Source organism: Geotrypetes seraphini, chromosome 15 (genome assembly GCF_902459505.1).
Source record: "Geotrypetes seraphini chromosome 15, aGeoSer1.1, whole genome shotgun sequence".
In the NCBI taxonomy this organism is placed as follows: Eukaryota; Metazoa; Chordata; class Amphibia; order Gymnophiona; family Dermophiidae; genus Geotrypetes; species Geotrypetes seraphini.
Genome location: NC_047098.1, coordinates 56,384,241 through 56,407,559, shown reverse-complemented (window position 1 = coordinate 56,407,559; position 23,319 = coordinate 56,384,241). Strand labels below are relative to the sequence as shown.

Sequence of the window (23,319 nt, the reverse complement as noted above, 5' to 3'; positions counted from 1 at the left end):
TATAAGTACATTTTGACTTGATTTTGTTGCATTTATTTGCACTGCATGGAGCTATCTTTACTAGTAGAGGAAGTTTTTTAAGCCGATGAGGTTCACTACCCTATTAGCGTTTCGCCCGATCTCTGTAGGGCAGTGTATTGCAAACCGTGTGCTTCCTGAGATTTCAGGTGTGCCGCGAGATGCTGGAGAGGTGCCGGCGCTGGCTTAGTGCCTACAGGACGTGCCTCTTGTGGCGAGAGGTACATCCTGTAGGCAATGCGCCAGCGCCTCTCCTCTCTGCGCGTCTTCCCTGCGGCACCCCCCCCCCAATGGCAGCTCAGGTCCCGCCTGGAAGGCCTTTGCACATGCATGGACATCAATGTGATGACGTCACACATGCATGCAATGTCATCACATAAACTTTTGCGCACTTCTGGATACCTCGAGCCGCAGCCACTACGTTTAGTGCGTAACGGCTCAACAAAGTTGCGGGATACTGTTGTAGGGGAAAGTGAGGGATCTGAGGCTTTTTCCTCCTTACTAGCTTTTTGATAGCATGCATTCTTTAAAACATATATGTATTAGTTGCTCATTAATATCTGGTACCTTACAGTGGATGAGTTTTGTATCAGTTTATCTCTTTGAACATTCACCCAAAGGTGAGCATCCAAAAGATAATGGTTGCACTCAATGCTTGAGAGAGTTTGCTGTTGCTGGCTACAGTAGAGTTACCAGATTTTCCGTTTGGAAAATCCGGACCTTAGACCCGCCCCCAGGCCAGCCCAGTTCCACCCATTTCTGCCCCATCATGCTCCAGTCCCATTCCAATCCCACCCTAGCCCCGCCCCAGCTCCACCCTCTGCTGCCTGCTGTGGTCGGGCATACGTACATGCGTGTGATGTCATCACGTTGCCCTTCTGCCCGACGGCAATTTTGAGGGAGGCTGTTCAAAACCCAGACAAAGTGCCAGGTTTTGAAAAGCCATCTGGACACCTGGACATGTCCTCAAAAGGAGGACATGTCCGGGGAAATCCGGACATCTGGTAAGCCTAGGCTACAGCAGTGTACCGCTGTCAGAGAGCAGCACTGCCAGAGCATATGGCTCCATTAGAATTGTGTCGCAAATCCAGATAAGGAAATGATTCATTTTCTAGCCACCGTTCAGACGGAACATTTTCAAGGCAAGTGTTTTGCATTACTTTTGCTATTTTTGAACTGACACGTCAGCTGGTGGAAGATCTCATCCTTGAGTAAACCAAAGTCTCTAAGAACCGATCGCCTTCCATAGTAAAGAACATGACAGAAAGAAAAAGCTATGTGGTTTTTCACTGAGAAAACATCCAGCTCCCTGAAAGAGGTTATGCAGTTTAGAAATTAGATTCACCATGTATTTAACCCAGCTGCAGAGGTTACTCCAAACTTCCATTTCTCCAATGAGAACTTTGGAAGATCTCAGCAGTATGTCTAACGGATATATTATTACATTTTATGATGCGAAAGGTTTTGTAAAGCATAATTTGAGCCTTACTCTGCAAAACTGTTTTCAAGAGGGCTGAGCTAAAGGAGCATCTGGGAGTTTTTCCTGACTATTAAGCAAAGGTCATGCCAAAGGTCTAGAGCAACAGAAATCTATTATACAGCTGGGTGGTATAACTTGAATATCACACATAGCAAGTCATCAGATTGGCCCCGATTCTATAAATGGCACCTACAACATAGGGAAACACATAGAATACCTGATCACTATTAGCTGTAAACCACTTAGATATATAAGCGGTATACAAATCACCTTCACATATCAATTTTAAGTTAGGAATCATGCTAAGTGGCATATAACATGGACTTAGGTGTCGGTAGGTATCCTAACTTTAGGCATAGGGTTACCAGACTTTGTGGAGGCAAAACCGTACATATGGCCCCGCCCCAGTTCTTCCCTGTTCTACCCCACCCCAACCTCATTCCACCCAGGCCTGCCCTTTCCCACCTCAGCCCCACCCCCACCCAAACCTCTTCTCCTCTCTTTCCTCAAGCTCGGGGCCACATCTGAAGGGCCTCCGAGATGCGCAGATGTGATAAGACGATGTAATGTGCAGGTGCACATGCACGTGACATCATTGCGCCAAATCTGCACATGCTCGGAAGCATTCTAGATGCGGGCCCGAGCTCAGCACACTTCGAAAACCCGGACAGACAGTCCTCCAAAAAGAGACATGTCCGGGTTTTCCCAGATGTCTGGTAACCCTACCTAAGCAAACCATATTTATGTCAGGGTTTTCTTAGCTTACATACTGGTACCTAAGTACAAAATAGGCGCCTAGATGGATAACATGTCCTTGATCCGCCCTTAACCATGCCTACATTCTAGTAGGTGTCTACCCAGTGGTGTAGCGCAGGATAGAGGCGCTCGGGGTTGTGGTGCCCCTCCACCACCCTCATCTCTGACGTCCCGCTCCTTCCCTGACCCTCCTGCCACGCACTTGCCTCCCCTTCCCTTCTCACGTACCTTTAGTTGTTCACCACCATGACCAACAACTTCAACGTGCTCCTCGTAACCGCGTCCTCTCCTATAATAAAACCCTAAGCACGCATGCGCACTCCAACTTGCATGTTACATTTCCGTGATCAGTAGGTCCCTGGCAGGTAGGAGTGCACATGCGCGCTTAGGGTTCTGTTTTCCTGTAAGCACACTCGCGGACCTCAAGGTGCTGTTATTCGGTCTGGCCTGCTCCCTACTCCCTGCGTGCCTTGCCGTAGTGTATTTTAAGTTCAAAAATGCAGCGGTGGCTCCTCTCACGATCCCTACCTGTGTCGGAAGTCCGACGCAGACGGGGATCGTGAGAGGAGCCGCCGCCGCGTCTTTGAACTTAAAAATACACTATGGTAAGACACTAAGGGAGCAGGTAGCAGGCCAGACCGAACAACAGGACCAACTTACAAATAATTCTGCCAATGGACTAAGGCAGCCGGCCTGACAGTGGGAAGGAAGGGAAGGGGGGGAGGATGTGTTTAAGGAAGCTGTGGCTCTCACTGAACTGCCAATTGGCCGGCTCTCTTGCCGGAGTAATTTTTCAGTTTACAGGTACTGCAGCGGCTCCTCTCACAAGCCGCACCTGCGTCGGAGGAGACTTCAGATGCAGGCGGGGATTGTTAGAGGAGCCACCGCAGCACCTTTAAACTTAAAAATAACTCCGGCAAGGGAGCCGGCCAGACCGCGGGAAGAGAAAGGGGATGGAGAAATGCTGCTGCTGCACAGGGAAATGGAGGGGGAGGGAATGCTGTGGCTGCTGCACAGGAAAATGGGTGGAGGGGAAAAAAATGCTGCTGCACAGGAAAATGGAAGGGGAGGGAATGTTGCGGCTGCTGCACAGAGAAATGGGGGGGAGGGAAAAAATGCTGCTGCACAGGGAAATGGAGGGGGAGGGAATGCTGCGGCTGCTGCACAGGGAAGTGGAGAGGGAGACAGAAAGAAAGGAAGAAAGACACAGGAGCAGGGAGAGAGACAGAAAGATAGACAGACAGACAAAGGGAGCCAGGGAGAGAGACAGACAGAAAGAAAGAAAGCGGGAGGGAGAGAGACAGAAAGAAAAAGATAGGGGTAGGGAGAGAGACAGAAAGAAAGACAGACAGACATATATTCTAGCACCTGTTAATGTAACGGGTTTAAACACTAGTTTCTATATATTATCTTTAAAAGTTGACCAACACCTTTTCTTTCCCAGAAGTTGAAATTCAGACATCCTTCTATGACTTTGACATCGCAGCAGCTTTGGGGTCGATATTCAGGTAGCGGTGCTCAGTGTTTTGCTGACCGCCGCTGGCAATATGCCCAGAAATTCAATGCCAGCCCATAGTTGGACTTCAGCATTGAATTCCTGTGTTTCCAGAGCCAGCTAAACCATAGCTGGTTAAGTACGATATTCAGCATTTAACTGGCTATGGGGTACCACATATAGATATGCCTGAGTGGTGATGTAGTAAGGAGGATGGCAGACTGCCCTGGGCGCTGTCTTGGTGGAGAGCCACCTCTCCTCCTCCCACTCCTTCCCCGCCGCTCGCACACATTCCCTTCCCCCGTATCTCTAACTCTTTGCCAGCGCGAGCAGAATCTCCAATCTGCTGCTCACACCAGCCTCGGCCCTCCCTCTGAAGTCAATTCCTGGTCGCGGGACCATGAAGTGATGTCAGAAGGACAGCCGAGGCCGGCACAGGCAGCAGATAGGTGATGCCGCTTGTGCCGGCGAAGTTAAAGAGGTACAGGGGAAGGGAAGGAGTGCGTGGGCATGGCGGAGGACATGGAAGGAATCGGGGGGGAGGGCACTGCCCTGGGCACTTTCCACCCTTACTATGCCAATGAGCCTGACTTTTATGCTGAATATTGGCACTTAACCAGCCATATGCTGACTCCGCCCCTAGAATGTCCCCATAATACCCGGTTTTAAATTAGGCACTAACTGGACATCTTTGGGGGCACTAACCAGTTAAGCGCCACGGACAATGACCAGTTAGCCTCGATCAGGCGATTTAACTAGCCAAGAGTCATTTCTGGCTGGTTACATCACTTAAAATATTGAGCCCCCTTTGATTTTGCAGAAGCAACTACTCTATCAAATAATAAACATATCAGTGGTTCCTGTCTAAAAGGTGAATATCATCTAATACACAGGCAGCGTAAACTATGCTTGAGAAAGAATTGTCAGAGTTCGATACCCTTAAAGCAACATGTAGTGTGAATCCTTTCAGGTCCCAGATCACCTTCCTTTCGCACAGACATTTTTGTACCTTGTGCCGGCCACTGCACCATCATTCTTCCCCAGTGGCTCATCCAGTTCCACACCACACCATTCTCCCTTCGCAAAATCCGTCTCTCCGACATAGCGGACCACTCCTGTTTTTGTCCCACCAACCTGTGTGGCATCAAACACTGGAGATTAGAGACAGGCAGAGGGAAGCACTAGAGGACTCAGAATGAACAAGAAGAGCATGAACAGCCTGGCAGGCCTTATTCCAAAATTAACTGAAAGAAAAGATTTGCAAGAAAATAATGGCTATAGAGGAAGAGCAAAATGCACTTGATCTAAAAGCACTAGGCAACTTAACCAATAAAATTGAATAAAGGTTATTGTTAGCTGCCTGGCTTTGACTTCTAGACGCAAACATCTAGAAGCCTTTGGTGGCAGTCCTATAAATTGATGCCCCATTTTTGACATCCCAAAGTTGCGCAGGAAAAGCCTATTCTCTAATGCCATCTGGGTGCACTGATTTATTTATACAATACTGGCATATGCCTGACTGAGTGCACTTAAATTTAGATGTGACCGCTTACGTCAGGTCAATGGCAGGCTTAAATGGTCACATCTAATGTATCATGCAACGTGCACAACTTATAGTATTCTATAAGTTACACACATAAGTTGGAGACACAGCCATGCCCCACCTACATCTACATGCCCTTGTAGTTACATGCTATAGCAATTATGTGCTCCTTTATAGAATAGCAAGAAGTAATCCCACTGCTGTACAGCACTTCTTTCAGAGTAACTTCACTATTATGTTTAAGGTCCTCAGCGGGCCACCACACACTCAAATCATTTCATAATGTGGGGCTTTATGCTCCCATTCGTCACTGGACCCATAACTATGATTATAATTTTTGTTGAAAAAGTTTTTTATTAATGCTAAAAATACTTAGCTTATGGTTTTGACGCTAGCCGGGAGGGTTCAGATTTTCGTATATGGCGTGATGGCGGGAGTAAACTGACTATGAACGGGAGAGGGAGCCTTGATAAAGCCCTAGAGTTACACGGGCGAAACATGTTGGTGGCTGATGTTTCTGAACCCTCCCGGCTAGCGTCAAAACCATAAGCTAAGTATTTTTAGCATTAATAAAAAACTTTTTCAACAAAAATTATAATCATAGTTATGGGTCCAGTGACGAATGGGAGCATAAAGCCCCACACTATGAAATGATTTGAGTGTGTGGTGGCCCGCTGAGGACCTTAAACATAATAGTGAAGTTACTCTGAAAGAAGTGCTGTACAGCAGTGGGATTACTTCTTACTGTTAACGGGCATGTTATATGGGAATACTCTTCTTTCAAAAAGTGGTGATTTGGGTGCCTAGAGTCTCCCTTTATAGAATAGTGCACATATGCAAGTAAGTGCCAATGATCTCAACGCATATGTGAGCATGGCACTTGCAACTGCATACATGCAGTTATAGAGCTGTCCTTTCAGCAGAAATGGAAGCATGTACATAGGCAGGCTATATACTCCTTGGGCTGGATTCTGTATACGATGCCTGGTCTCAGAAACCGCCTAAGCGGCTTTTGAAAATCACACATGGGCATCATATACAGAATCGCACCTAAGCCTGCCTAACCACAATTCTCTAATCGGCGTCCATATTGCGTTGCTACTGATCTGATCGTGGCAAGGGAATCTCCCTGCCGCGATCAGTTTAGCGGCCATGGCAGGGAACCCTTCAACCCCCCTCCCCCGAGACATCCTCTGGCAGGAAGGTTGCCCAGTCCCTCCTGCTGGAACCCCCGAAGCCGCCACCCCACCCCTGAATGTCCGCAGCAGGAGTGCCCAGTTTCTCCTGCCGCCACACCACAAGACATCCCCTGGCAGGAGAGATGCCCAGTCCCTCCTGCCAGAACCTCCCCCCACCCCCGAGACATCCTCCAGCAGGAGGGAAGCCCAGTCTCTCCTGCCAGAACCTCCCCCCCCTAAGATCATTGGCAAGAGAGATGCCCACTCCCTCCTGCCTGAACCCCCCCCTTGCAGGCATGTCCCCCCTGACCTCCCCAAGCCCACCCAGACCCCACCAGTACCTTTTTTCGTTGGCTGGCCAGAGGGATGCTTACTCCCTCCGGTGGGCAGGCCCGCCTCCACAGAATGGGATGCACTGGGGAGGGGATTAAATCCCTGATTGGCCTTAGACACCTGGGCCTGCCAGAATCTTAGGCTTCTCTCCCTAGCCTTGGGTGAATTAGGTGGCCCTACGTGCGTCTCTAGGCTCGCAAAAACTCCTACAATGTAGGTGACCCTCCTTGGGTTGTTTTTTTTTTAAACGTGTGTCCCAATTGACTGGTTAAACAGCAGTAGGATGCCTACCGCTGCCTATAATCGGGATGACATTTAGAGAATTTGCCCCTTGTGTTTACCTGATATGGATGTGTCAGGGTACTTGTCTGGAAAGGCCATGGGAACCTAGGGGCCAGATGTTTGGGCAACAGATGTACTGGGGTTGGTTGCTTTTTGGCTTATTATGAAACAGACAAGGGAGGGTAGGATTGTTGGGTGTGTGGAATACAGTAGTGAAAAACAATATACACCATCCGGATAAAAACGGGTGATCATACTGGTATCGGGAATATATTCTTGACAGTGTGGATAAGAATACTAGACAGATTGGATTGAGCAATAGATCTTTTCTGCTGACATCTAATATATTACTGGGTAATTGATAACTAACTGTGGTCTCAGTTAGATACAAAGCTGAGTACCATATTTTCACGCATATAACGCGTGTGTTATACACGATTTTTACAAACTGTGCATAACCTTGCGTGTTATACGCGTGAGCGCGTTTTACAACTTTTTTTTTACATAGTTCCCCCCGACGTCCGATTCACCCCCCCGCAGGACCACTCGCACCCCCACCCCGAAGGACCGCTCCTGCCGCACCCCCACCCTGAAGGACCACACGCACGCACTCCCACCCGCACCCCCACCCTGAAGGAACGCTCGCAACCCCACAGCCTCCCGACCCCCCCCCCATCATGTAGAAGCTCCTACCGGTGTCCTGCTGCTTCCTCTTGGCGGTCCCGGCCCTTCTGTGAGCCCTGCGTCTGCGCTGCTTCCTCTTCCGGCGGTCCCGCCCTTTCTCTGACTTCGGGGTGGGGGTGCGGGTACGGGTGCGTGCGAGCGGTCCTTCGGGGTGGGGGTGCGAGCGGTCCTGCGGGGGGGGGGGGGTGAATCGGACGTCGGGGGGGGCATCAGGCTTTCAGGGTGGGGACAGGACTTTAAGGGGGAGAGGAGAGTCAGGGTGGCCAGAGGAGAGTCGGGGTGGGCGAAAGCAGAGTCGGGGCAGCATGCGCGGTATATAAAAATTTTTTTACATATATTTCGGTTTTCCGCGCGCTATACCTGTGTGCGCGTTTTATACGGGTGCGCGTTATCTCCGTGAAAATACGGTAACTGTCTTCATAAAGTGTGATCTCAACTGAAATGCCATGATTTTTTTTTCAAATGTCTGTTAAAACTCTTTCCTATTTTCATGGGCTGGTGTTCTAACCACTAGGTTGCACTGTTAGCTATGCCATCAGCTCTTGTGCCCATTTTCCCAACAACAATGATCTAATGCCTGGGAGCTTCCACTCTACAGGGCTTTTGCAGCTTGCATCCAGCCAGCTCAGTCTCCTCCCCGTGTCTCGTGAACTTTGAGAGGCTGAAACTGAAAGGCAGATTGAGTGGTCCTAAAACAGACACACATGAGCATGCTACTTGTGTTCCATCTTACACTCTCTCGTGTATTATATTTAAAACTTTTACAATCACTGTTCCCTCTAAGCTGAGAGGGAGTCCTCCACCTACAGTCCTGCCAGCGGGTGGTGCTGTGTCTCAATCACATTTTCAATTATGAGGGAGAGGTAAGCTCTGCAGAACTCCAAGGAACCTACCTGTTCCTAGCAATTGAAAACACAGTATTGATGCACCACTCCCCATTGGCAGCAATGCAGTTGGAGTACTCCCGCTCCGCTCAGAGGGAACAGAGTTCATAATGTCTACTCCCAAGATAGTCTCAAAGTCCCATTTTATGCAACAAGACTTAATTATTAATTTGTTTAACAGTTATTTTTTTTATAAGAAGCTAATTTTCAAGTAGTATATTAATAAGGTACTCCAGTCTACGAGGGGGTGCTGAAACGTTCTCAGCACAAACAGCTTTCTAAATTCTGAGTGTTATTTTGCCCCTGTAGCTGAAAAAGAGTATTATCTTATTTCGTTAAGTGCCAATTTGCAGAAATGAAATTCTATGTTTTGACATTGTTTCAGGTCATTGATTGAACCGTATCGGCGTCATTCTCTTATAGGCTGTTGGGCTGAGAAGTTTCAGCACTGCCTCGTACTTTCTTTGCCTTGCAGGCACTGTTCCTTAAGCTAAGCAGCAGTCTGCCTACAGTTCCACCAACAGGATAGTGAGGGACAGGCAGGCTCAGGGCTCCAGGGAACCTGCTTGTCCTTAGTGACTGAAATCACAATTTTGAAGCACCTCTCCCTACTGACAGCAACGCAGTTGGAGTATTTCCACTCAGCTTGGAAGGAAAAGTGCTTGCAACGATGCCACTCAGTTAAAACGTATTTACTTGGAGAATGTATTCATAGGCATATTTTATCATTGGTTATCACCCATTTGGATTACTGTAATTCACTTTTCTTGGGTCCTTCTATTACATCTTCTTGTTGAAACAATTGCAATTAGTTCAGTCTAAAGCAGTCAAATCTACCAATCTCAACCCAAATACATAATAATACTGGTTTATATGGTTTTGCAACCTTCTGCTCCAGATTACCTTTCCAACCTACTCATACCCTATGTTCCTGCTCGAGTATTTGGTCTTTTCACTCCTTCCACCCTTCTGTTTACTTCTGGTTGTCACTTGTGAAACTGCATTTGTCTATGCTGGGAAAAACTTCGGACCATGTTACTGTCCAATATAAAAGCTGAATCTTCTTATTCAACATTTTAAAAACTCCTCAAGACGTGGAGGGGCATAATATGCCAGTCAAAAATGGTTTTGGGGGTGTATAGGGCAGTGCACATGTTTAAGTATCAAAGCAGTGATTACAGGGGCTTATGGGCATGGATCCTCTTCTCTATGGGTCCCTAACCCATCTCCAAGATGGCTTAAGCTGCCTCTGTGCTGGACGACTAGGCTTTCCTATGCAAGGCGGCCAGGTGATGATGGTCTGGAGGCTGAAATTTAAAGTTGTGAATATAATTTTTATGGGGGTGGGGGGGGTTGGTGATCACTGAGGTAGTGTGTGGGGGTCTGTGTTATGTGTTTGAAGTGCTTATCTGGTGAGTTTAGGTGGGTTTTGTGACTTAGACCATGTTCCATCTAGGCTCTGTTTTAAACTTTCGGTTATACATGCTGTATAACTAAGTCTAAGCCGGCCCACATCCCGCCCAACTCCCGCCCTCGACACGCCTACCGAAACGCCCCGTTTAGCTTTGGACGTTGAGCGGCACTATGAAGGCCTAGGTTGTTTAGAAATATGTCCAAAACCCGGTTTTATTATCGGCATTTGGACGTTTTTGAGAAATGTTCGTCCAAGTGCCAACGTAGGCCGGTTTTTGGACGTTTTTCTCTTTCGATTATGAGCCCCATAGCTTTTCACACATACCTTCAATACATGAATGCCCTCAATATATGATTAACTCCTCATTTTTCTTATTTTTCTTCTCTTTTTTCTTTTTGTCTTTTTATTTCTCTTGAGTTTTATTATTCAGAACTGCATTACAGTAATTATTTGTGATTTATATAACATTTAATTAATTCATTAACCCTCTCCCTTATACAAAACTGCGATAGCGGTTTTTAGTGCAGGCCAGTGTGCTGAATACTCTGAGCTGCTCCCGACACTCATAGGAACTCTATGAGTGTCAGGAGCAGGGTAGAGTCGGCCTGCGCTAAAAACTGCTATCGCAGTTTTGTAAAAGCGGGAGGTAAATTAATTAAATGTTATATAAATCACAAATAATTACTAGCTAAAATTACTAGCTAAAAAACGCTATTGCAGTTTTGTAAAAGAGGGAGGGGTAAATGACGTCTTAATGGTAAGTTGGTGGCTGCTCGTGCTGAAATTAAAAAGGTACAGGGAAGGGGTGCGCGCACACGGCAGGGGGGTCAGGGAAGAGGGCGGGGGAAGGGCACCACCGCCCCAGGTGCCACTCACCCTTGCTACGTCACTGCTTTGCTTTTTTAATTTTAATGCAATTTTATTGTAATTTCTGTTTCAATCTTTATATTAGTATACTTTGATAATGCTTTCAGCATCAACTTCTGGATCATTTTGGGGAGCGGGGACGCTGACTCCCATTTGACTAAACTACACCTATGCATCTAGTTGGCCTTTTCTCCTATCCTCCTGCACAGCCAACTCTACTCAGCCTCTTCCTCTATGCTCCCTTCCCTACTCTTAAGACGCACAATCTGGGATTTTTTCCCTCAAGGAGTCACTTTCAAACACCCAGATGAAATATTTAGTAGGGTTTCTCAAAAGCTCCTGAGTAGTTCCTCCAGCTGAAAGACGTAATGTGATCCTTTTCCCTAAGAGACACATAGAAATCAAGGAAAGTGCACTAACCGTAAAGACCTCTGATTTATTACATCCCCCTATAGAATCACCATTATCACACACTGCAGAAATCTGTGGACTAGTGGGGGGAGGATATATGATGAGGGGTGTCAAGTGGGGGAACGGGGGGGGGTGATAGAAATTACAGTTCCTTTTCCAATCTTTCACGTACACACCATTATCACACCAATTTGTCATAAATGTGGTTTTCTTCAGTTCTAAATTCACCTGTGAATTATTCCTGCAGAAAAAAAATTTAAAAATTTTCTGCACGTTTTAAAATCCTGCAAAGTTTTGCATACTATATTTATCAAACTGATACAGTATAACCACTGTCTGTGAATAGGAATTAGGGGCCTGATATTCAGTCAGCAGCAGTGAGCATTTTGCCGGACACTGGCTCTGAAAATCCGTCCATATGTGGCTGGATAAAACCTAGTTGATTAAGTGTAAAATTCAGCACTTAGGCCAGGGGTGTCCAATGTCGGTCCTCGAGGGCCGCAATCCAGTCGGGTTTTCAGGATTTCCCCAATGAATATGCATTGAAAGCAGTGCATGCAAATAGATCTCATGCATATTCACTGGGATAAAACAATGAAGCCGGCGGCACAATGTGCAGCGGCCTCAAAGAAAGCGAACAGAATGTTGGGCATTATCAAAAAAAGGTATCACTACCAGAACGAAGGAAGTTATCCTGCCACTGTATCGAACAATGGTGCGCCCACATCTGGAATACTGCATCCAATACTGGTCACCGTACCTTAAGAAGGATATGGTGATACTCGAGAGGGTCCAGAGGACAGCAACAAGGATGATAAAGGGCATGGAGAACCTTTCATATGCTGAAATGTTGGACAAGCTGGGGCTCTTCACCCTGGAAAAGCGGAGACTTAGAGGGGACATGATACAGACTTATAAAATCATGAAAGGCATAGAGAAGGTGGAGAGGGACAGATTCTTCAGTCTAGCGGGGACAAAAAAACAAGAGGCCATTCAGAAAAACTGAGAGGAGACAGATTCAAAACGAATGCAAGGAAGTTCTTCTTCACTCAGAGGGTGGTGGACACCTGGAACGCGCTTCCAGGAGAGGTGATAGGACAGAGTACAATACTGGGGTTCAAATAGGGACTGGATGACTTCCTGGAAGAGAAGGGGATTGCAGGGTACCGATAGAGGGTTACTTTACAGGATATTAAACGAATAAGGTATAAACGTTTTAGATAAGGAACACTTACAGGTCAGGTTATGTTCTTATGTACTTATAACTGAAAAAGACAACTAAGAGTGCTTGCATAAAGAATATATGTATTGCAGAAAAGCAGAAAGCAAGATTCATAAAAGTTACAATTAAGCATTACCATTAAGGAATAAGACTGATCCTGTGTTCTTGTGACTGAGAGAGAACAGACAAAGAAAGAATCCAAGAGGAAGAGAGACAGGGAAAAGGAGTGTTGATGAGACAGAGAAGTGTGATGTTCCAGCAAGAGAGGGGGTTGATGTTGAGAGGGGCTTTTTATAACAAATAGAATCTATTGAACTTCAATAGAATCTATTGAAGTTAAGTATCCCCATCCTTAGTAAACTGTCTGAAACAATGGTTAGTTTCACTGATCAGGAAGGTGAGTGAGGTGTGCTAGACTGGAGAAGAATAGACTGGAGTCAAATGTACTTTCCAGTATGCCTCTGACAATAGTTTCTGATTAATCTTAGTTATCTGTTCACCTGGACCCATTGTACATCCTAAGCTGTCCATCTTATGATTGAATTAAGGTTGTTGCAATGACATTCCCTAAGGTCAGACATGAATGATATGATCTCCCTTAAGCCTTTGCTGACATTGGTTAGGCTAACCGAAAATGCTGATTGCTAGCAATGCTAGGCTGATAACATGGACATGGACAGACTTACTATAAACAAAAGGGATAGGGTAGAGCTACAATAAATAGGATAAGATGTCAATAATTCAGCCACGGGTATACAGTTCAAAGTAAGCTTTATTGGTAGTAGCACTGCGAAGACTCGAAGACTTGACACTGACAGTGTTTTAGAATCAATACCTTTGGTCAAGAGTCTCGAAGGATAATTTCTCTATCGCACGAATAGTGCATTAGGCGCTGGTAAATGTTTAGAATGAGCAGAGACCAAAAACAGTGTCCATAGCAATGCTAATGGTCACAAGTAAAATTGTCTCCATGGTGTCTCCCACACCTGACCTGATGACCTTAAAAGCCACTTAGATTTTCAAGAAATCCAGCTATGGAGAACAAGTACATGTAAGTTTATCTTATGCATATCCATGTTGGATTGTCTGAAAACCCAACTGACTGTGGAGTCACCAAGACAGGTCTGGGAAGCCTTGAAATAGGTTTTCATATATTAAACTCCTCAAACATTTTGGATTGTAAAACTATTCATATACATAAGTTATCTTTTCCTTCGGTCAAAGGTTCTCGATCAATCGGAAAAATCGCTCGATCGTTTTCCTTCCTATTGACTACACTAAGGAATGACCTTCCCGTTCAGATACGATCATGTATTTCTTTTTAGGTTTTAAAATCAACACATCTTTGTAAACATATTTTTATTGTAAACTGAGTCGAGTCCTATATCTTTAGGGATGATCCGGTATATAAATCTAAGATGTAGATTAGATTTAGACTATTAAATGAGCACTAAAGACAGCTATAAATTTCTTCAGAAAACCTGCAAACACATCTCTATTAAAAGACAAAGGGATGTTTATATTGTATAATTTAAGTGCAATTGCTGAGATGCGGGGAAGAGTTATAGCGCTTGAACTTCTGCACTATATCATTAAGACAAATGTATGCCATCAGAGTGCAATTAGCATAATGAATGGGAATGGTCAAAATAGAGAACTAGAAAGGAGAGACAGTACTCGACTAGATCCACGCCCAAAACATCTGAAACCCAGCATGTGATGCATTTAAATCTTATTTCAAGGATACGGTTCCTCCTATCCTAGAGCTGCCCAATTATCTTACTCCGAGGGTGATAGGGGAGATTTTTGGCCAATCCTGGTTTTGAACTTACAACTCAAAACAGAAACAGAGAAACATGAGAGCAGATAAAGACCAAATGGCCCATCCAGTCTGCCCTTCTGCATTATTCACAATCTTTTCCTCTCCCTAAGAGATACCACATGCCTGTCCCATGCTTTCTTGAATTAAGACACCCCCTCAACTGGGAGACTGAGGAGAGTGGTGGTATAGTGGTTAGAGCTACAGCTTCCACACCCTCAGGTTGTGGGTTCAAATCCCATACTGCTCCTTGTGACCCTCAGCAAGTCACCTATCTCCACTACCCCAGGTACATTAGATAGACTGTGATCCCACTGAGACAGAAAGGGAAATGTTTGAGTACTTGATTTGTAGACTGTTCTGAGCTACTTTGACAGGACAGGCTAAAAAAATAAATATTCCATGCAGTTTTGTAGTCCCGGAGTCTACCCATAGAAACCAGAGCTTCAAATGCCAAAAGACATCAGAAAAGGAATGTTAGATATCCAGGGCCGGCTCAAAATCTCCCTTCTGGATTTGGTTAACTTGGCAACCCTGTCGTCTAGCACAGGAGTTTTTTGTTTTTGTTTTTCTAGTATAGCCTAAGCAGTTTACATTCAAGGACTCAAGTCTCAGTGCTGTCCTTAGGACACACCCAGTCAGTCCAGTAAATTAGGACATAAGAACATAAGAACATAAGAAATGCCTCTGCTGGGTCAGACCCGAGGTCCATCGTGCCCAGCAGTCCGCTCACGCGGCGGCCCAACAGGTCCAGGACCTGTGCAGTAATCTTCTATCTATACCCCTCTATCCCCATTTCCAGTAGGAATTTGTCCAATCCTTTCTTGAACCCCAGTACCGTACTCTGCCTTATAACGTCCTCTGGAAGCGCATTCCAGGTGTCCACCACACGTTGGGTAAAGAAGAACTTCCTAGCATTTGTTTTGAATCTGTCCCCTTTCAACTTTTCCGAATGCCCTCTTGTTCTCTTATTTTTCGAAAGTTCGAAGAATCTGTCCCTCTCTACTCTCTCTATGCCCTTCATGATCTTGTAAGTCTCTATCAAGGGTTACCATATGGCTCCAGAATAACATGACCATTTATTTTTTTCTATCAAAATGGGACATCTATTAATTGTCAGTCCTGCCCCCAATCCTGCCCTCGCCCCCCCAATTCCGGCCTCACCCCGCCCCAATCCTGCCCTAGCCCCCAATTTATTCCATTCATTTTTCATGTACACATAATATCTTAATTCATAAAGGTAACCGTAAAATTTTAAAAAACCACAAAACACACTATACGCAGAGAAAATGTTAATTATCATTTATATCTTGGGGGGTTTCAAAGATGTCAAGGCAGATGACTTTAAAATATGCAATGTCACCTCAGTAACTATAGAAAAATAGACAAATATAGTACAAAATATAGACAGCAGATATAAATTCTCAAAAACTGACACATTTTGATCACTAAATTGAAAATAAAATCATTTTTTCTACCTTTGCTGTCTGGTGATTTCATGAGTGTCTGGTTGCGTTTCCTTCGGACTGTGCATCCTTTCTTTCTTTCTGCACTCAGGCCCAACAATTGTCCCTTTTTATCCCCTCCCTCCTTCCTATGTCCTTCCAATGCACATTAGAGTAGTGGGTATAGTCTTGCACCCCAGGATATAGCCAGTGCAAAACATCAACCACATCCAAAAACTTCCATAAAGCCTGGTGATCCCTAATTCTATAATAGCCATTCATACATTAAAATAACACACACAGGTATCCCTTAAGCTGAACAATCAAACTCTCTCACGGCTAAAGCACTCAAGCAAATCCACCCAATTCCCATAGTCTCTCAAATTAATCCATACCATTTCTTTACCCCCCCCAACATACCCCAACACCAAGAAGAGAAAAAACATAATTGCAAATCACAACCCCTCTCCCTGGCACCACTCTCCCTCATTGCCAACAAAAATTGAACAATCCAATGTTCTGTGTCCAGAAGCAGGAACCACAATGCGGGGGGTAACAGCACACCCAGGAAAGGTCAGCATTAAGGACTCAATTCTGTAAATGGCACCCAAAATCCGGTGCCAAAAATTTGTGCGCTAAGAGGTCAAATTTGGATGCCATTTAGAAAACAGTGCTTAGTGCCGGGATCTACGCTCAATTTTATTTACTTAAAAAATTTCTAACCTGCTTAATCCTAAGCGGTTTACAAAATATAAATATAATCATAATTTGATATACAAAAATTAAAACAACCACAACATAACATATCTAAAATTCATCTCAACCAGTACTATCATCCAATCAGCTAACAGCCCCCACAAACAGAGTTGTTTTCAATACCCTCTTAAATTTCTGAATATCTGGCATGAGGATTTACATCAATGGAACTCTAGTAGGCGTGGATCCTTCAAATTCTATAACACTGGGAGCAAATCCTAGAACTAGAAACATGATGGCAGATAAAGGCCAAATGGCCCATCTATTCTGCCCATCTGCAGTAACCAATTTCAGGCGTGCCACGACACACTGGTGAGGGGGAGAGTCATCCACGCCGGCTGACTGCCTACATGACGTGCCTCTAGTGTCGAGAGGCATGTCCTCTAGGAAGACAGTTGGCGCAGATGACTCTCCTCCTGGCCGGAACCTCCCAGATGGGCCTCCTTGCAGTTCAGGGTGCCTTCCAGCCGGGGCACTGGATTTAGTGTGCCACTGGTCGGAAAGTCTGCGAGACACTGCTCTAAGGGATCCCACATGCCTATCCCACACTTTCTTGAATTCAGACACAGTTTCTGTCTCCACCACTTCTGGGAGACTGTTCCACATATCTACCACCCTTTCTGTAAAAAAGTATTTCCTTAGATTACTCCTGAGCCTATCACTTCTTAACTTCATCCTAAGCCCTCTCATTCCAGAGCTTCCTCTCAAATGAGTCTCAGCTTATGCACATTTACACCACATAGGTATTTAAACATCTCTATCATATCTCCCCTCTCCTGCCTTTCCTCCAAAGAATACATATTGAGATCTTTAAGTTTGACCTCATATGCCTTATGATGAAGGCTGCTAAACCGCCCATGCCCCTTCCATGGCTATGCCTCCTTTTCTGATCCACGCGGAAAATTTTACATGAGCATCTGAAAGCTGAAAGGACGCTTCAGTCTGCTCGTTGGAATTTAAATATATTTTGCACCTTTTTCGTGTAGTAAGCTCTGGGTTTTGTAAGATATGCATTTATTTGCAGAATAATACTTAGGTAGAATTTTGGAATACATGTATATGTGCATACATATACATGTATATGCTTTTATCCTAATAATCTACATCAGGGGTGCCCAAAAGGTCGTTTGCGATCGACCAGTAGATCGTGAAGGCAACGCAAGTCGATCACGGAGCCCATCCCAGGCTCTGTGATAGACTCGCGTTAACCTTCGCGTTCTACCTGCATTCTGATGCCGTAAACAGGATGCAGAAGCTCCAGGCCAATCAGCCTTCTTCTCCCTGATGTCAATTCTGACGTCGGAGAGGAAGTTCCGGGTCAGCCAATCGCCGCCTGGCTGGCCCGGAACTTCCTCTGACGTCAGAGAATTGACGTCGAGGAGCGGAAAGCTGGTCAGCTTGATGCTTCTGCGTCGGGAAGCAGGAAGAGCTTGGGGTGACGGTGGCTTGGTGGCCTGTTCCCCAATGGTGGTGGCAGTGGCTTGGGGGAGGGCAGGGAGAAAGAAAGAAAGGGGGCAGGCAGGGAGACAGAAAGAAGGGGGGGGGCAGGGAGACAGAAAGAAAGAAGGGAAACAGAAAGAAAGAAAGGGGACAGGGAGACAGAAAGAAAGAAAGAAAGAAAGAAGGGGCAGGCAGGGAGACAGAAAGAAAGAAGGGAAACAGAAAGAAAGAAAGGGGGGACAGGGAGACAAAGAAAGAAAGGGTAGGAAAAATGATTTTATTTTCAATTTAGTGATCAAAATGTGCCCGTTTTGAGAATTTATATTTGCTGTCTATATTTTGCACTATGTCCCCCTTTTACTAAACCGCAATAGCGTTTTTTAGCACAGGGAGCAGCGCGGGTCATTCAGCACAGCTCCCTGCACTAAAAACTGCTATATCTGTTTAGTAAAAAGGGAGGTATAGTTGTTACTGAGGTGACAGTGCATAGAGTCATCTGCCTTGACCTCTTTGAAAAAAACCCGGAATATAAATGATAATTAACATTTTCTCTGCGTACAGTGTGCTTTGTGTTTTTTTCTAATTTTTATTGTTGGTAGATCATTTTGACTTGGTCGTTTTAAAAGTAGCTCGCAAACCGAAAAAGTGTGGGCACCCCTGATCTACATGCATAATTGGTACATAACTGTTAGTGTGTTTTTTATAGAAATGTCCTCAGTTTGTGAGTAGGGGACCCTTTAAGACCCTTACTATCCCAGTATGCACCTGTCAATAGAAGCATATAAACTTAGTACTGTTAGATGTGCTCTGTGGTTAGATTCCTGTGGTTCAGTGACTTTTATGTGGCTTTTAGATGGTTCTGAGTGTGTTTTTGTCTTATGAAAGAATCTCCCTTGGGACCTGAGTATGGCCCTGGATGATGTATATGTGGGGAGATTGTAGTATGGAGCATGAACAGAAAAGAAAAAGAAAGAGGACTACAATCTGAAGTCCAGCTAGGGGTGGGGGGGCTGCAGAGACCTAGTACCAGGCATCCAACAGCCAGGAAACTGAATCCTGAAGACTTGAGGGAAAGGGAACACAGACAGAGAAAGAGATGTGATGTTGTTTGTCATGAAGATAGAACAGTGCCTTCTTGATACTGTACAAGGGAGAATTCATGTTTATCTGAGTGTGACTGTTCATTTGTAGAAGTTGGAATAAAGAGCGTGTTATCAGTTTGTTGCTGAGTCAGCAAAAAATACCAAGGCCCCCGACAGAAAACCCCTTCCCCACTGAAGAATGCACTCTAGGTTCTGAATTCTCCCTTTCTATTCCCTCCCCACCTTAGCATCGCTTTCCCTCATTTCTTCCATTCTTCCATCCTATGTCCCAAGTTCATGCTCCCCTTCCTCCTTTCTTCCATCCTTAGTCCGAAGTCTGTGCTCCCTCCTTTCCATGTCCCAACACAACCCTACTTCTCCCTTCTATGTTCCAATGCGCCCCTCATCGTCCCCCTCTGTTTCACATCTCAAATTCGTGCCTCCCCCGTTTACCTCTTTTTGCCGGCTCCCTCCTCCCAACCGCACTTCTGTTGTCAAAACCACAAGCGGCGGCTCCAGTACATGGTTAATAGTTTCATAGTTTATTAAAATTTGATTAAACGCTAAACATAAGATTCAAAGTGTTGTACAATTAAAATAATACATGAAAATTAAAAGAAAAAGGGAATTAATATAAAAATACAAACAAATAAGACTTATCACGGACCAAACTAACACAACAAAGGGTAGGATAGTAAACAGGAGGGGAGAACTACATTTTTGAAGATAAAGAAGACAAAAAAGGAAGGGGGGGGGTAAGATAAAAGATGGTAATATATCAAGAATGGTAGATTACTCATAGTCATCTTTGAAAAGGAAATGTTTTCGGCTGCCCTTAAATTTATCTAAATTTTGTTCAGCTCTGATATGTAATGGGAAGGAATTCCAGATTGTAGGAGCTGTGATAGAAAAAATAGAGTCACGGCGGGTGCCAATAATTTTTAATGAGGGGACAAAGAGTGTGTGTTGAGACACAGATCTTAGAGTTCTAGGAGGCTCGTATGGGATCAGGAGTCTATTAGTGAATGCAGGCTCATTGGTCTTTTTTAGATTTGAAAGTTAAGAGAGCAATTTTATACCTAATCTGGTGGGAGATGGGAAGCCAGTGAGCCTTCTTTAGCAGGGGAGTGACATGATTGTATTTTTTTGAATGCATGATGATTTTGATGGCTGTGTTTTGGATCAGTTAAAGATGTCTAATATCCTTTTGACATAACCCTTTGTATAGCGAATTACAATAATCAATTTTTGAAATAACAAGGGAGTGAATCAGATTATTGAGACATTGAGTATCTAAGAGAGGGACTAAGGATCTTATCATTTTGAGTTTGTAAAACAATTGTTAACAAGGACACTGATTTGGGGACAATAGGTTAGTTTGTTGTCAATAATGATACCTAGGATTTTAATTGAAGAAACTAATTCGATTGGGGTATTTTGAATGGATAATGGTGCCGCAAGTTAGAGATTCTGTTTCATGGGAAAAGAACACTGCTGGTTTTTTGTGATACTAAGAAATAGCATATTGACATTTAACCAATCCCTGATTTATTCTTAGAATTGATGGAAATGATGTTATTGAGATTGGAGAGATTGATGGTGTGAAGAATTTGAAGGTCGTCGTCGTTCCCTGGTCTTGCAAAGCCGCGTTCGGCAGCTTGTGAATGCGGCCCACTGACCCGGAAGCCTTCCCTCTCTGTGTTTGGCCAGCGCCATTTTAACTAGGCAGGAGCTTCTCCTGCCTGGTTAAATCATTTAAAATATTGACAATATAAGTACTTTTTTTCATCAGAAATATGGCAGCTGACTACATTTCTTAGCATTAAAGTTGTTCCTAGGGCCTACATCCACACTCTGAGCCACAGTAACTGAAGAGCAGCCATTCTCATCTAAATTTCATTTCAGTTCATTAATTTCTAACCTGTCTGCTTGGTACAAATCAAACATGGCTAAATATCATTTAAAATTCTCCTTTGCTACCAGATGCGGGAAATATTGTCCTTTGTATCTTAGTCTGTGGTTAATTTTGTCTATACAGTATTTACTTTGTCAGAAAATCAGGTCCATTTAACTAAGAGGACTCTGCCAGCAGCTTGAATTCTCCTCTTTAATTAGTGCTTCCAAAATGTTAAAAAAAAGCTTTGCATATTAAATGGAAGATATTCAATGTTACTGAACAGAAATAGACACTTTAATTGCAATCTCCTTTTCTAACTTGTCACCATAGTTGTCTTGTGCACAGTACACAGACATTGTATTTGTGTTTGTGAGGATGGGCCTGCAGATTATATCCTCTAAGATTGGAAAATATCAAGTAAGATGCCACAGGCAGTGGTGTAGTGAAGGTTGGAGGTACCCAGGGTGATGACGCCCCCTCCGCCCTCCTCTCTGACCCCCCACTCCTTCCACACTATCACGCCACACTTGTGCCCTCCCTTCCACCCCCCGTACCTCCTTAAATCTTCACCAGAATGAGCCGCTTCCCTGGCCTGCTGCTCACGCTGGCATAGGCTTTCCCACTGATGTCACTTCCTGGCTGCGTAACCCAGAAGTGATTTCAGGAGTCAGGCCAGTGCGAGCAGCAGGCTAGAGTAGCTGCTTGCGCTGGCAAAGATTTTAAAATGGTAAGGAGGGCAGGGAAGGGAGGATGCGAGCATGGTGTGGGGGGCGGTGAGGTGCTGCGCCCCCACCTAGACAGCATCCGGGGTGGTCTGCGAGCAGGTTATTGTTTATGTGAAGAGGATAAACAGATAACAAGAAAAGGCAAGGGAGATATCTTAAACAACCATTAAAAACCTTTATAGAAAATGTCCCAACAAGGATCCAAGTTTCAGCATCTATGATGGCTTCATCAGGAGACACTGAGACAAAGTCTCATATGTATATATAGGTGAAGTCAATGTGGTACTTGGAGCTGGAACCGTCAGTTGATCTATATATACATATGAGACTCCATCTCAGTGTCCCCTGATGAAGCCATCATAGATTCCAAAACATGGATCCTTATTGGGACATTTTCAATAAAGGTTTTTTTATGGTTAAGACATCTCCCTTGCCTTTTCTCATTTTCTGTTTGTCCTTCTCTCAAGAGGCACCGGCCGCCGCCCCGCACTGTTCCCTCTAAGCTGAGCAGGAGTCCTCCACCCACAGTCTCACCAATAGAGGGTGCTGTTTTACTGTCACATTTTTCAATTGTGAGGGACAGGCAAGTTCTGCAGGACTCCAGGGAACATACCTGTCCTTAGCGACTGAAAATATTCCACCCCCTAGTGGTAGCAATGCAGCTGGAGGACACCTGCTCAGCTTAGAGGGAACACTCTATTCTATTGTTTATGTTAGAACATAAGAATTAGCCTTACTGGGTCAGACCAATGGTCCATCTAGCCAGTATCCCATCTCCACGGAGTCCAAACCAGTCACAAGTACCTGGCAAAAACCCAAATAGTAGCAACATTCCAGCACAAACTTCCATACCGGACTAGAACAAAACCGATTTATTTTTAGATCTATAATTCATCAAGTTGCTAAGACTCGAACACGAGTCGATGGTACTTAACAACAACAAACATCTATGCTATCGTTTCATAATATAGACGTACTTCGGCTGCCACAGAAACATGTATGCAGAAGCGTAGTAAGGGGGATGGTGGGGGGTGGTCCACCCTGGCCGCTGTCTTGGCGGTGGCGCCAGCGCTCATCCTCCTCTCTGCACCCCCCACTAAGCCCCTCTGAATGGCTTCTGCGAGTTCTTGCGGTCCAGCAGTGTACCAGGCATGAGCAAGCTTTTTGCGCTCCTGCCCATCGCTGAGCTGCTCACTGAATGGCTGCCACCAGCTCTCGCGGGACTCATGAGAACTGGCAGCAGCCATTCAGGAAGTGGCTCAGGGCTTCGCAGGAGCGCAAAAAGCTCACTCATGCCCAGTATACCACTGGGCCATGAGAACTTGAGGCAGCCATTCAGGGAGGGGCTCAACGCAGGAGCATAGAAATCTCGCTCCTGCCTGGTACACCACTGGACCACCAGGGATTCAAAAAAGGTACACGGGGGAGGTGGGAGGGAGGTAAAAAAATTGTCAGAGTTGGCCGGGACAGGAGGCAGAAGGGATCCCGCTTTTTGAAATAGCACATAATGCTAGACGCCATATAGACAGATATGGGGGAAGCCTCTGCTTGTCTTGGATCGGTAACATGGAATGTTGTTACTATTTGA

The 23,319-nt window shown here is 45.0% G+C and overlaps 1 protein-coding gene across 2 annotated transcripts in view; it reads right to left on the bottom strand.

The window, feature by feature from the left end:
- The window catches only part of CLIP2 (CAP-Gly domain containing linker protein 2), a 169,398-nt gene that overhangs the window by 72,504 nt on the left and 73,575 nt on the right, over window positions 1-23,319 (bottom strand). For both annotated transcript variants that reach the window (XM_033922592.1, XM_033922593.1), the window contains exon 4: window positions 4,759-4,883. In XM_033922592.1, coding sequence (XP_033778483.1) covers window positions 4,759-4,883 — 125 coding nt within the window. The remainder of the gene's footprint in view (window positions 1-4,758; window positions 4,884-23,319) is intronic.